Source organism: Glandiceps talaboti, chromosome 4 (genome assembly GCF_964340395.1).
Source record: "Glandiceps talaboti chromosome 4, keGlaTala1.1, whole genome shotgun sequence".
NCBI classification, from domain to species: domain Eukaryota; kingdom Metazoa; phylum Hemichordata; class Enteropneusta; family Spengelidae; genus Glandiceps; species Glandiceps talaboti.
In genome coordinates this window covers 4,501,608-4,515,315 of record NC_135552.1, presented here as the reverse complement: position 1 = coordinate 4,515,315, position 13,708 = coordinate 4,501,608, and the positions used below count along the sequence as shown (strand labels likewise).

The window sequence follows — 13,708 nt, the reverse complement described above, 5'->3', positions numbered from 1 at the left end:
TTTTCACTTTAGTGTTATCTTCTTGGTGTTTAGACATGAGGATTAAATAGAACCATGCTGTTGCTCATGAGTCGGACCAATCTTTTCTATATATCTACCAGACAATTATTTCTCACAACTAAATATTAATCCTAAATCTGAAGTCCAGGGCCTGTAAGAGCATTTTGAAAACAATTCAATTTGTTGTAATCATGGCTCTCTATTACCACAGGCATTAAATGTTTGACAGAATCATTAACATACACTAAATTATCGCCTGGCCTATTTGGACACTAGTAGAGGTCTGTATTACCACGAGGGCTGTATGTAGCAACTACATGTATTTCCTGATAATTAAAGCCAAGGGAAATAGTGTCTATATAACAGTGTGAGGAGGAATATAACATCTACTAGTGCCCAAATAAGCCAGGCAATAAGTGTTTTATAGAACATCACATTCTCAGATACATATTGAATTATTCTTTTTGTAGTCAAAGCAAACCCCCAATAGGACTTTCGTGCTTATGAATATTACCCTATGGAAATTGGAATGTGACTAGTGCCCTTATATGCAAATTGAGGTCACCATATGAGTCAATAGTCCATACCATGTGATACAATCTAAGCCATTCACTGAAGTGTATATGAACAGAATGTGTTATAGCAAGTCTTAGATGGATATTTGAATAATTGATTACCTGTGAAGCTGCAGCAACTTCAGCCACACTAAACTTTCCCCACGTTGCTGATATGTTGATAAGTTTGTCAACACCGTTTAGGTTTCTCAACTCTTTAGCATTTTCAAAGTCGTGTAGAACCAGTCGATGAATGCAGTGAATTACAGCAACAACTACATCTGGTTTATGTTGGATAGGTTTACCAGCACCACCTGGTATACACATTATCAAATCACGTAGACCATACCTGCCTGAAAGAGTAAAATGAAATATGTATTTCCTATCTCAACTTGACAAAAAAGTTTTGGATCAGGTGCAGTACCCAGACTTTACTATAGATTGAACATGGAGGTGTGGTCAACATAACATTTGAGGGGCACAATGGTATTTATTCTTGCTGCATTCAAATGCTATATTATGGCAGAACTCCATGACACATGATTGCAAGTGTGGCATACTTGGAGTATTTGCACAAGTACTTGCAGTGTTATCTGTGTCTGTGCTCTCATAAGCATAGCGAGTGAAAGTGCAGCAGAAAACATTGCAAACACGAGTGCACCACACTTGCACTCACTTGGCATGTGGCTCTGTTATCATTACATATCTTCATCAGAAACGGCAAATTTCCATAAAAATCATACAGTACAATCACGCAATTTCATGTGTAGCAAATGATTTCATCCTTATTTCCATATCATTTGCATGCAGGTATGCAATAATGTATTCGGTATTACACTGTAGTGAAAATACCTTTAGTAATAGTATGTGTGTACATCAGTGCAAGTAATCACTTGTACATATACAACAATACCTGGTACAGCATATCATATATTAATGTTTACTTTTATTACCTATACCTCAGAAGATGGTAAACTTGAACTAATCAAAGTGTAAACAAGGGCAGAATACAACAATTCCATTTTATGTATTAAAGCAACACCATTAATTACATAATCCCATTCTTTGTTTAATGAATCAACAGAAAAGTGAATTTTTACATGATATGCTAGCATTGTGGGTTTTTTCAGTATTTGCTTTTTTTTTCCCTGTCTGCTTTTGGGGAAATTCATGGATGCCAAAGTATTGAATTGATGGAGACTTAGTTTCAAACTCAGACTGTAAATGATTTACTTAGTATATTTGGGCTAAATCATTCAGCTGTCTTCAGCTATTACTGTATGTGGTTCATATGGTGCAATAACTTGAATGAAGACTTGTCATACAAGAGCACCTTAGAGTTTGAAACTACTTCAAAATTATGATTGCAGAATAAGGAAACACAGTTTTTGATTGAACAATTCAATTGTTATTGTCATGACAGGTAAGCAGATAAATAGCTACCAGTTCTTTTAGTGTGTTGCACTGCAGTTGGACTGATTACACGAACATGTAACACACAGAGATAAATTTTATAACATAGTTTGTTTATTTGGTAATAGCAGCCTCCATATGAAATGTACAACAGTAATCAATACACATTACATATAGGTAGATATGAAATGTACAATTGATGAAAGTAAACCTGAAACAAAACACAGGATACAAATCTTACTAATATTACTACACTTACCTACTAACTCTTTATTTCTTGGATCAAAACACAAATTATGCAATGCCTTGGCAACGGAATGAACTACCGCATTTTCATCGATTTTGAGAAGTTCAACAAGGATAGGCAGCCCCTTAGCTTTCCTAACACTGGTACGGATATCAGCATTCCACTAGAATCAATAATAGAGAAAAAACCCACAATTTTAATAAAATGTTACATGACAATAGACTGTTTATCTACTTCACATCAGATATGATATCATTTTCATCCAGGGATGTTTTTGCTCTACTTTGCACCAACTTTGAATTGGCAGACTTAGACGTCATATCAATATTACAATTAAATGATTGCCATGGTAACTCACCTTTGAATCAGTAGCTGTGAGATTTTGCACTGTAGCAGCAGCAGCCTCCAGTGTTTCTATATTAGAACACTCTGAGAGTAAACAGAAGTAGGGTTTGCTGACATCTGGTTGCCATAGCAATGACTTGCCACTTGGGGGTTCTTTCCTAGGTCTTGTTTCTTGAGCACTGACCTCTTCAATGCTGCCGATACAGAAGAGGAGAATTCAGACATTTTTATTCACCTTGATGAAGATTGCAATTCAGTATGGTTAAAGGGGAAGGATATCTTGTAACATTGTTTGATAAATCTTGGATGCCAAATGATATAAAATGTATTAGTTTCATTCACTTTCAGATATCAGTACAAAGTTAGCATTGATTTGAACTTAGGTGGATGCAGTGTATAAGACTTGCATATTAAAATTAATATGAACTAAGTAAGTAACCCTACACAAACAATTATGCTTGCTAATGAAGTGAGATTAAACAGCTGCCATCTTGGATTTTGTACCTTTCATCATCCTGGGTCACCTGTGAAAAACTTAAAAATTTGTTCACGAACAAAACATTTCAAACTATTTGCGAATGTGCAATGTCCTAAACACACATGCCCAAATTTGATTCTGAAACAGCACCCCCTAGTGGCCTAACTGTACAATCTTTTGTTTTTCTTTAATAATGGGAACATGGCAAACAGCTTTAATATTTGTTCACAAATCAAAGATGACAAACCTTAGCAACCAGATATAATGATACTTTTCATTATTTCTATTTGAAATTTGATATCATTACTATAAAACATGTTGATGTCTATTTTTCCTTACCTTGGTCTATGCCTCTCTCTGTTTGATTTCTTTCCAAATGAAAAACATCCTATACTAATCTCGTTACTTTCTTTCCTCCTTGAAGTTGCAGCAGGAGCCTCTCGGTGGAAGATTTCTGATGATATGTGATATGATAAATTCTGTAATATGCACATAGTGTTTTCTACAGCCTGTAATATACAATATTATGAGATATGTAATAAGATGTATGGGTAGACTTTCTTACGCTTGGTTGCACCTTAAAAATGCTTGTAAGTACATTTATGAACACAGAATTATGTTTTCAAACATAGAAAAATTGTTGTTTGTACTTGTGTGACAGGCATGTATTTTGGTGAAAAGATATAATCTAGTTTTTTACTTTCAGTGGAGCCCTCAGATGGGACTTCATTAGGAAAGATGTGTCCCAATTGTTTCTAGGTTTGAAAGTTCTTTAAAATATTTACTGACAATACCATTTCAATCCAATACCCCTGTAACATTTCCTGGTTCAGTATACAAATAATGTGTGACATAGGTTGGGGTGGGGTGGAGAGGGGTGAGGTGGAGGGTGGAGGGTTTAGTTACAGTAACTACCCCTAAAGAGTATTTCATAAACATACCAACTTTGACATCACTGTCACAGGTTGTACATAAACAAACAAATACATTACATGTATACAATCTTAGATACATTTATCACAGCTAGGATTGAATTATAAATTAATAATTTCTTACCCTGCTATCCAATACCTGGTTAGATTTACTGTCACTGATAGAGTTAATAACATACAGTAAGGAATCAACCAAGCCTTCACATTCTCTCATCTTTTTCCTGGCTTCAATACCAGCTGAGCTGACATTCCTGTAAAAAATAGTCAGTCAAAATAAATATCAGATTATATACAAGTCTTGATGAAACTCAGATAAGATATTGGACCAGAGGATTTCTTTTTTTAATGTGGTTTTGCAATATTTAAATGACTGTGGAGCTTGGATATACAGACAGTGTTTCATACAATAAATTTATCAAGTTTGAATTTTGACTGGAAGGGTTAACTTTCAGAATGTCTGAGGATACTGCCATTATTGGAAACCTACATGATAGCATATTTTAGCCACGATGGAAGTCTGCCAGGTATGCTGTGATAGAGCACCCTCACACATCAGTCAACCCTTTCTGATAGAGCAGGCCGATGAGGGCTGAGCAACACGATGTATCTTGCAGTCTATCACAATAGCTGCTATTCAGAACTGAAGTCAACTTTGTGTGCAGTGAGGGATAGAAATATTTTGTCATCAATGTTAATGGTGTATAACACTCAGTTAGTTCAATAGTTATACTGCTTTCATTGTTAATGGTGTAAATCAAATTTTAGTAACTCAGGAAGTTATTTAACACCTATTTGGAGATTTCTTGTACTGTTATTCAAATGGCATCCATGGCAAAACATTTCAGCCCTCATTTTCTTTAACCTTAAAGGCACCCCCGTGTGACACTTCCTTTACGTAGAGTAGATAAATGAAACATGACAATCACATACTCAATAGTGTAAAAGGAAACAAAAATGTTACCTGACACAGCATGTGTAAAAGTAACATAACATATTCAATACAATAAGAGAAGGGTAAAATGGAATCAGTTTTACCTGAGGCATCCTGTGGCATTTGTAAATATATCTGATAGTTGTGCATTTCTTGTCTTCACTTCATTTTCTCTACTTCTATCCCATCCAGATTCCGGTATCAGCACTGTTTTTACTAGTACTGTCATACTGTCTTCTAAAATAGGGATTTTTAGTCTCTGTAAATACAGAAATTATGGTACATCCATGTAAGTGAAAGTTATTCAAATTTTAAAGTTCCAGATAATGTAATGTCATAAGTCAAAAGACAGTACAAGTCTGTGTGAGATCACAGGACAGTATCTAGCCTGCAGAAATCAAAGTTTTCTCTCTCAACAACTTCAGAGTCATACAAATACTCAACACATCATTGTAAGGTATTAGCTTAATTAATTGAAATTATACTTTTACACTTAAAGGCCAATGTCTGAATCCCAGGTTCTCACATTACTGTCATCTTATCAGTGAAGCCATTAAGATTAGATTAGATCATTCTTTGTTCTGAACCAACATTTTCTACAGCTTTGCCAGTTAACAGGGGGTTCACTCCTAATTTTTAATCCTAATCCAATATGGGATTTGAAATATCTGAGTGTACATGTATGTGAAGCCCTGGTTTGGTTAGAAATTGTTGAGAAAATGACACATATCGTCTGTACTGTTAATAATTACAATAAGAAAGTATCTATTTAGTTACATATGATTTCAAATTAGTAGTCTAAGAACCCTTCTGAGGGCTTCACATTGGCCCTTTAAAGGTACACTAACTGCAAGTGGAATGTTTTTTAAAACTGTTTTGTGAAGTATACCGACTTAATCATACACCCTGTACAGTATTGAATCACCTGTTGGTAAACATATCGTGTACCAGAACACATAATATAGAACAAAAATCCAATTAAATTGATTTTTGAGTCCACGCCTTAAAATCAGTGCCTCTAATGCAATCACAATTTCAACTTACTGTACAGTCAACCTCTACCTAACATATACACAGTCTAATTACTGGTATTTTAACAACTGTAAGTGAATATATCATTGGTTGTCTGAAAATAATACTCAAATTACATCTAGTGGTGTTTTAATATCAATATTTTGAGTTTTGTGTGTTTTCTGATCACTGGGACACAGCTAAGGGCTTCACATGGTCCTTTAATATCACTATTAATGACATGAGACCATATCATTTGTCTAGGCCTAAAACCACTCCCCCTGAATAACACAAAGCTGTCCTATGGTGACCTTGCATACCTCTGTCAATGACAAAAGAAAAATCGACCAAACAAATACTCTGTGGGGAAATTTATGGAGTTTGTATTACCGGTAGTTACATGTAGATTTAATTTGATTTGTTCCTATTACTGTATTACTATGTCCTGTGAATATATACACACAGAGAGTTGATACACAAAAAAGTTTAGTGGCAAGGTAACTTTTTACAGTTTATATGTTCTTGTGTATTTTGGCAGATCAGCAATAAGTGAATGTTGACAACAGATTTAATTGATATATGCTTAGTTTAGTATCCTAGAATTCAACCCAGTCTATGACACTCTGTGGCCCACTGAGTGTCATAGACTGTGTAGCCCACTGTCATAGACAGGGTTGAATTCTACCATCTACATGTATGTAGTCTTGCTGCTAGACCCCCCCCCCCCCCCAGGCTATTCTGCTCACTGTGAAGGTGAATGAAGGTTGATAGTGAAGGGCAATAGCCCGAGAGTTCCACCCTCATATCAGATCTCGTATGTATGACAAGAAAGCCCAAGGTGTTGTAGCTAGACTACCACCTATGCTACTGTGTACTTATACAAGTGAGGCCATCAAACTTGAAACATAACATTGTCTGGCACAAGTTTCTTACTCAAAAATGTTCATTGTTTGGTTTGACAAATATCTAACATTGTTACATTTCATCATCTGGCTCAACAAATGTTCAGTTTCAGGTTTACTGGCTTTCAGTGTAGCTTTGTGACTTTCACAAGTTAAAGGGACACACAATCTGTAACTTTATATTTTTGGTAGTTACTTTTTCTTTTATATTTCTTTCTACTATGCCAGCTACTGTACTTGTGTTGTATCATTTGTAGCAACTGATCTCTTATGGTATTCACACATGATACAAAACTGAAGTCTCATGTGTTGCCTTGCGCTAGTACACAAAATACAAATGTACAATGCACATTAACATTCATTTAGAGGCAAATTTTAGTCAAGACAGTGTGATAGAGGTGGTTACATTGAACATAAGGGCTTGGTAATCAAGACTGAGTTGTTTTACACATTTTTTGGTACTCTCAAATTATGTCATATTGTCATTTTTATATTAGCCATGGAATGAGAATGGCACCCTCTCAGCTTGTTGTATGAGGGTCCTTTTGTCATTTGAATTTGATGTCTCAAATTATATTTGAATACCTGCCAAAAGGTTGTTTTCCAAGTTTGAATGACATTAAGAATGCTTCATTGTACCATCCCATCCCCATGTAAAAGCAATTGTCAAGACCTATGACAAAGTTACAGACAAGTTATGTTCTACTATATGAAGAAAGGATATAACCATCAAGGAAAATAAAGTTACAGACAGTACCCCTATAAACAAGTTATGTAACTTATACAAGAAGCTTTCAGGCTGTTTGTAATGCATCGGAGATACATAAACTTGCAAAACTTTGGAATGTCTGTGTTCCCAATGTCAATAACAGAGTAAACAGGTAGATGTGACTATGACAGTAAATCGGTGATTTAAATCAAAGTAATGTTGATCTTTGTCAAAGTAAAGGACCTCAATTATAGAAAGTATGACCCTGACCTCATCCGAGGAGAGATTCCACAGTGTTCCTGTGGTGATTTCTTTAGTGTCTTCATCTGAGGTAGTTCTGAGTAGCCTAACTAAAGCTGGAATGCCGCTAGCATTTTTTATCGCTAAGTTGTTGTCATCATTTGGCTGTCTGTATGCTATGTTCCAGAGAATGTTAGCTGCACTGTGGTGGATGTCTGGTATTGGGTGCCCTAATAAATCAACTGCTGCAGGAACTCCACCTAAAGCCCTGTGAAAATAAAACAATAAATAAGAAAACAATAAATATGTTCAGTTCAAGGTTAAAACTCTACTTTCCACGGTAGATTGAAGCTAAAGTTCAGGTTGTGATGCTTGAGGGAGCCGGTGTGAAAATTTCTAATGTTGAAGATCATTGTTTGTAAATAGGGCCACATAATTGGTTGTGCATCCACGGAACATTACATTTGATAGTGTGTACATGTCTGGGACCCATCTGGCTAGCCATTCATGCTTATGGCAAACTAAATATCAAAGTGTGAACAGTTTGACAACATGGCTGTGCATCCACACTTGGAGTTTTCGTGTTTGAGTTTGATTGATGACCATCACAGCTTCGGCCAACTCAGAGAGTGTGAATGGTTTTAGCTGGCACAGGCTAAGACACGTGGTGTCCAATACCATGTGCAGTGAAAGTATCATTTTAGAAAGAGACCATCACTTATCCTACATGCAGTATAGACATTACTGTTAAAGGCCAAGGTTTCAATCCCAGATTCTCACATTAGTGTCGTCTTATCAGTCAAACCATCAAGGAATCCATACAATCATAACCTTTAAGTTTTGTTCATTTCTACATTTTTCTGTAACTCTGTCAGACAACTGTAATTGTTACCTAAATCTAAATCCTAATCTGACATGGGCCTTTAATCTTTAATCTGTGTGGCATGATTTGCATCCCATTAAATCCCAATATTTGTATCCCATGGTCTTGAATTAACATTATCTTATCAGTGGAGTTATAAGGATTAAGTACCCTGGTAGTATCAGCTAAATTCTTCTATAACTCTACTGAGACCGTAGTTTTTCTCACCCAAATGTTAATCCTCATCTAACATTGGCCTTTAAATTAATGTCTTACATTTCAAAGTACTTGTGATAAATGAGTGACAATCTGTTGAAGACAATCAGGTGGCTAGCATTGACCTAGTTTTCTGCTAAGTACTCAGTGCACACATTAATGTAAAGTGTTTGACCTTGACTGAAAACAACAGGACCATAAACCCTGCATGTTACATTTTCAAGTTGATGGGTAAACTCTTTTTCAGACACTGGTCAAACAAGGACCTTTGTCCAAAGACAAAGACACCCCATTCTGATACCTTGAACTTGAAGGACTGTCTTATTTGGACAATCCATTTAATCAAACAACACTCTTCATTCAAATTAGCTTACATTAGCACTGCCTATGAGGAGAAGTTTTCTCATTTTTAGTTGATGGACACTTCTAAGTTCTACTACAACTTGTACACTTTAAATAATGGGTCAACACAGATTTTGTTCTTTCTATATTTTTGCATTAAATATTATCATTTGGTTTTCCCTGACCTTGTAGTATTTGTTTCATGAGGATTTTTTATTTCATTTTTTTTGTTGATAGATACTCCTACCATAAGATATGTGCATTTCAAATAGGTATAAAACACATATGTTTTTGTTCTATATGTTTGCATTGAATCTAATCAGACATTTGTTTTTTGCTGAACTTCACTGATAAAGAGTTTATATCCCCAAACAGTGTACAGGGTCTAGGAATAACTCTATGGATGAGGTGATATACTTACAACAGATAAATGAAACTATACACATTATACTAATGTTAGATCATTGGAAGCAAAATGAGAAGTAACCCATACATCTGAGCAAGCTTAGTCTACAAGTAACTTATGATATATCTACAGTGAAATCAACCACTACAGATTGACAGTGATGGTAAATAGTCATTGCACCATACTAAGTTACACCCCAACTCCAAGGACACTCAACATATGAGAGTTTGTGAGCCCTGAAGGACATTGACACCCATCTCTATGAATGAAAGGTGATGGACAACCCAGTCCTTGTATCCCAAGTGACCAGGTCAGAGTCATCAATTAAGACTATACCCCTGGGGACATAGCAAAAGATTGTACATACCAACACATTGACATGTACTATATTTGCTAACATGTTGTCAAGGAGACATTTTACATGTACATAAATGTCTATAAATCTACAAAAAATAACAACATGAAGTAGTAGTAGTAGTAAACAACTGAATTTACAGTCAGTCTCAATTAAGTTTAGACCATGAAAATTCCATACAATTTACTATGTCTCTTCTATAATTTATTGCAGTCCTTGCAGTATTTCACATATATGTAAAACAGAATGATTTTAATTTCATAGTAGAATAGTACTCTAACTGTTTCCACTATCATGTAGTAATTTAGTAAGAGTGTGGCAATCATCTGATTCATCAGATTCACTCTAGGTCCATGACATGAAAACCTAGCCAGGATCGATACAAACTTGGGTTTTGAGCAGAAATTTAGTTGATTACAAAGAAATTTTTCCAGCACACATACATTGTATATGTGACCGTGATACTTTGCAATGTGTTCCTAATAGCCTAGAATCAAGACGAATGCAGCAATGGGGATCTTGATGGGGGAAATAACAAAGTCAAAAACTCCATTTGCATGGATTCCAGGCTATGTGTTACTTGACAAACAAAGGAATTGACCTGGACTTGTGTATCGGAAGAATATTGAACTAAAACATATACAAATAAACTATATATATAAATACATAGATAAACTATATGTATGTATGTATGTATATATGTATATATAATTTATATACAAAATGTATATAGATCATGTTGGTAAAGAAATTTCTACTGACAGAGTCAAAATATTTCTTGGAAGTGAATGTACAGTGTACATGTAAGTAGAAGTTTCAATACCAAGTAAAAACCCAGAGTCCATGAACTTTCATCCTTGTATATATAATTAATTCAGTATATGTACATGTATATTCTACAACAAAATCATGAAACTTGAAACAAAACGTTGTCTGACTGGACACAAATCTTGCCAACATTGTGTATTTAATGGTCTGGTGTGACATACATTTTAACCAACATTGCTACATTTTCCGGCACCGACAGTGAGCTTCCATTATCAGTTAAATATACAAGGACAACATGTGTAAAACCTAATGTTGGCGAATTGGTGTGTTCATTCTGATAATTTTGAGACAGTCAATTTGACTAAAATGTAACAATCATATTTTGTGGAAATGTTAATTAGATTTTTTGTTATTAAAGTCACATGATAAGATTTAGCAACATCTCTGAGGTATTTGTCTGGCCAGACGATAGAATGTAGCAATGCTGGTAAGATGTTTATCAATCCAGATGACATTGTTTCAGGTTTCATGATTTTCATTGTACTTAGAATAGCAGTTCATGATTTTAATAATATATGACTCCTGAACATTGTATCATACTTTTTGTACAACTGTACATGCAAAGTTTAAAATACCAGGTATATAAAACATTATGATGTTATTTCATGAATTGGTATGTTTGGATCCTCTGTCTGTTGCTGTTGGTAATAATTATAATATTACCTACTTGTTTGAACTGTAAAATTTTATTGTCAGTGTTTTTGAGATCTGAATGTCAAGTCATAATTTCTAATGAGACATGCCAAGTTACTTTTTTGTCAGTGAATAAATCCTAGAGAAATGGACACAGTATAGTTTTATGGTCTGGAGTAACTTACAACATATATAATATGGTTACACTTGTTGGGTTAGTGTGTTTTGTAGGACTTGACAGACTCTCAGGATAATAGCAAAGAGACTTGGCTTTCAAACTATGCAATGCTGTTTGGCCTGATTTCTAATAGAAACTTACATAGTATTTTTACTCATGCATCTCAAAACAAGAAAATGTATGACAAAAATTCAAACCACAGAGTCGAAAATATGGAAATACCAATAATTTCTATTTTTTTAACTGAGTAGATTTTTATAGTCATTACTAGTATGAACCTAGAGTCCAGGAATGTTCATTTTCATAAATGATGAACTGATAAACATATTTATTTAAGGGGCATGAAAATTTGGCAGAATGATGAAGAAGACATTATCACATACACTATTATTTGGCAGATAGTGCATGATGGGAGTAGACACTACTTGTAAATAACTTTATCTGGTTGGCCTACAATGTTCCCCCAGTACAACTGTTGATACCTTTCACAACAGATGAATATAGAAACATCACAATTCATAAAGTATGTTGGCTGGTCTTGTTTCGACGGAAAATGTTTTTGTGTGTATTCAGCTAAAATAAATCCAACACCGAAAAACATGACCACAGTACTTGGTGTAACTAGTAAAAATTTCTGAATAATTATCAAAAGTGCCATAAATCCACATTAATTTCATATCTTGTGAATGAATATATTTTGATTCTAAACTTATTTAGTAGAACTAATATTTACACCAAGATATTAAAATGAGTGTGATAAATCGTTTTACCTATAACAAGGGATAATAAATCAAAACATTAATTTATGAAAGTGATGTGCTAATATCAACACTTTGTTCAAAATTTAGACTGAAAGTCTCAATATTGTGGATATTCCACCGATCACTGTCATTTTAAGTGACATCATGTGATTAGCCTACAATCTAGACATGTGGGGATTCTTGGCTCTTAGCTTTCCTCTACCACATACACCTGGTATTTCACTAGTGGTTGTTTACTTATCCCCACATTGCGACCTGAATTCTAGGCTAGCAAGTGTTGAACACTCGCAATGATTAGTCTTTCATTCTATCAAAATTTCATTCTACTAAAAAAACGTGTAGCCAAAATGTAAAATAACTGTCAAAATAGATATACCGGTATTCACAATACTATAGTTAGTTACAATATAATGAAAATTACAAAATAATGGCATTTTTTACTTATAACATCAAAAAAGTGATTGCAAGTATGCTATTTTTCAATTGTAACTATAAACTCTGCCAGAGTCCAAGATCTCACCTTATGTCTGCCATGATACGACTATCTTTGCTTTCAGTGATTCTTTCCACATAAGCTGCCATACTAGCAACCACAGTGTGGTCTTTGTCAGCCATCTTCCTCACTATCTCAGTCAGAGACATCTCGTCTGGATTTGGAAGATAATGACCTACGAAAACATAAAAGCACAAAGTAAGTATATCATAAAACACTACAGTATATGAGTGATTAAAATAGTTTGATTTTGATAGGACTATAAGGTGTAATTGAAATTCAAGATGTCACTAAAATACCTTGTACTTGGATTACGACAGTCTGTGTAGATCGTTCTAGTAGCAACTTCATACTGATAGACAACAGTGTATGCAGGATAAGCGCTATGTAGTTCAGAAGTGGTAAAATTAACAACTGCATCTACAAGGTTGAGGTACCTTGAGCTCCAATATATATGAAACAACTAGTGCTATATGACTTGCAAAGATGTAAAGAATGAGAGCTGCGATGTCTCTCCTTCTCTCTCTATCATGAATAAAAATACAATTCAGACACTAAATTCAGTCAACCACACTTGTTGTATGAGTTGCATGAAATGATCACAGATAAAGTAACACCATGCAGCTGTGACAGCACAGGTGTGTATTTTGTTGTACATTTCCATACATAACACATCCTGTCACAGACAGTCTAAGAACTTCCTGCACAAGTCAGAGATCTCAATAATGGGGAAATGGCATTCATTGACAAGTAGCCGTCACACTCTACACACATTAACAGACAGACCTGCCATACATGTATATGGTTCATTCAGTTCTTTAGTTTCCACTAACATTTATATGTAAAAAGATCTACATGTACCCTTGATAACA

General features: G+C 34.8%; 1 protein-coding gene across 1 annotated transcript; it reads right to left on the bottom strand.

Moving 5' to 3' along the window:
- Positions 1 to 965: 965 nt before the first annotated feature.
- On the bottom strand, positions 966 to 12,925 carry LOC144433691 (catenin delta-2-like). Its single transcript, XM_078122043.1, has 8 exons — positions 12,864 to 12,925; positions 7,793 to 8,030; positions 5,005 to 5,159; positions 4,094 to 4,220; positions 3,377 to 3,546; positions 2,573 to 2,753; positions 2,227 to 2,377; positions 966 to 988 (listed from the first exon to the last, which is right to left on the bottom strand). The coding sequence occupies exons 1-8, from the start codon at positions 12,923 to 12,925 to the stop codon at positions 966 to 968; spliced, it is 1,107 nt and encodes a 368-aa protein (XP_077978169.1).
- Positions 12,926 to 13,708: the final 783 nt, after the last annotated feature.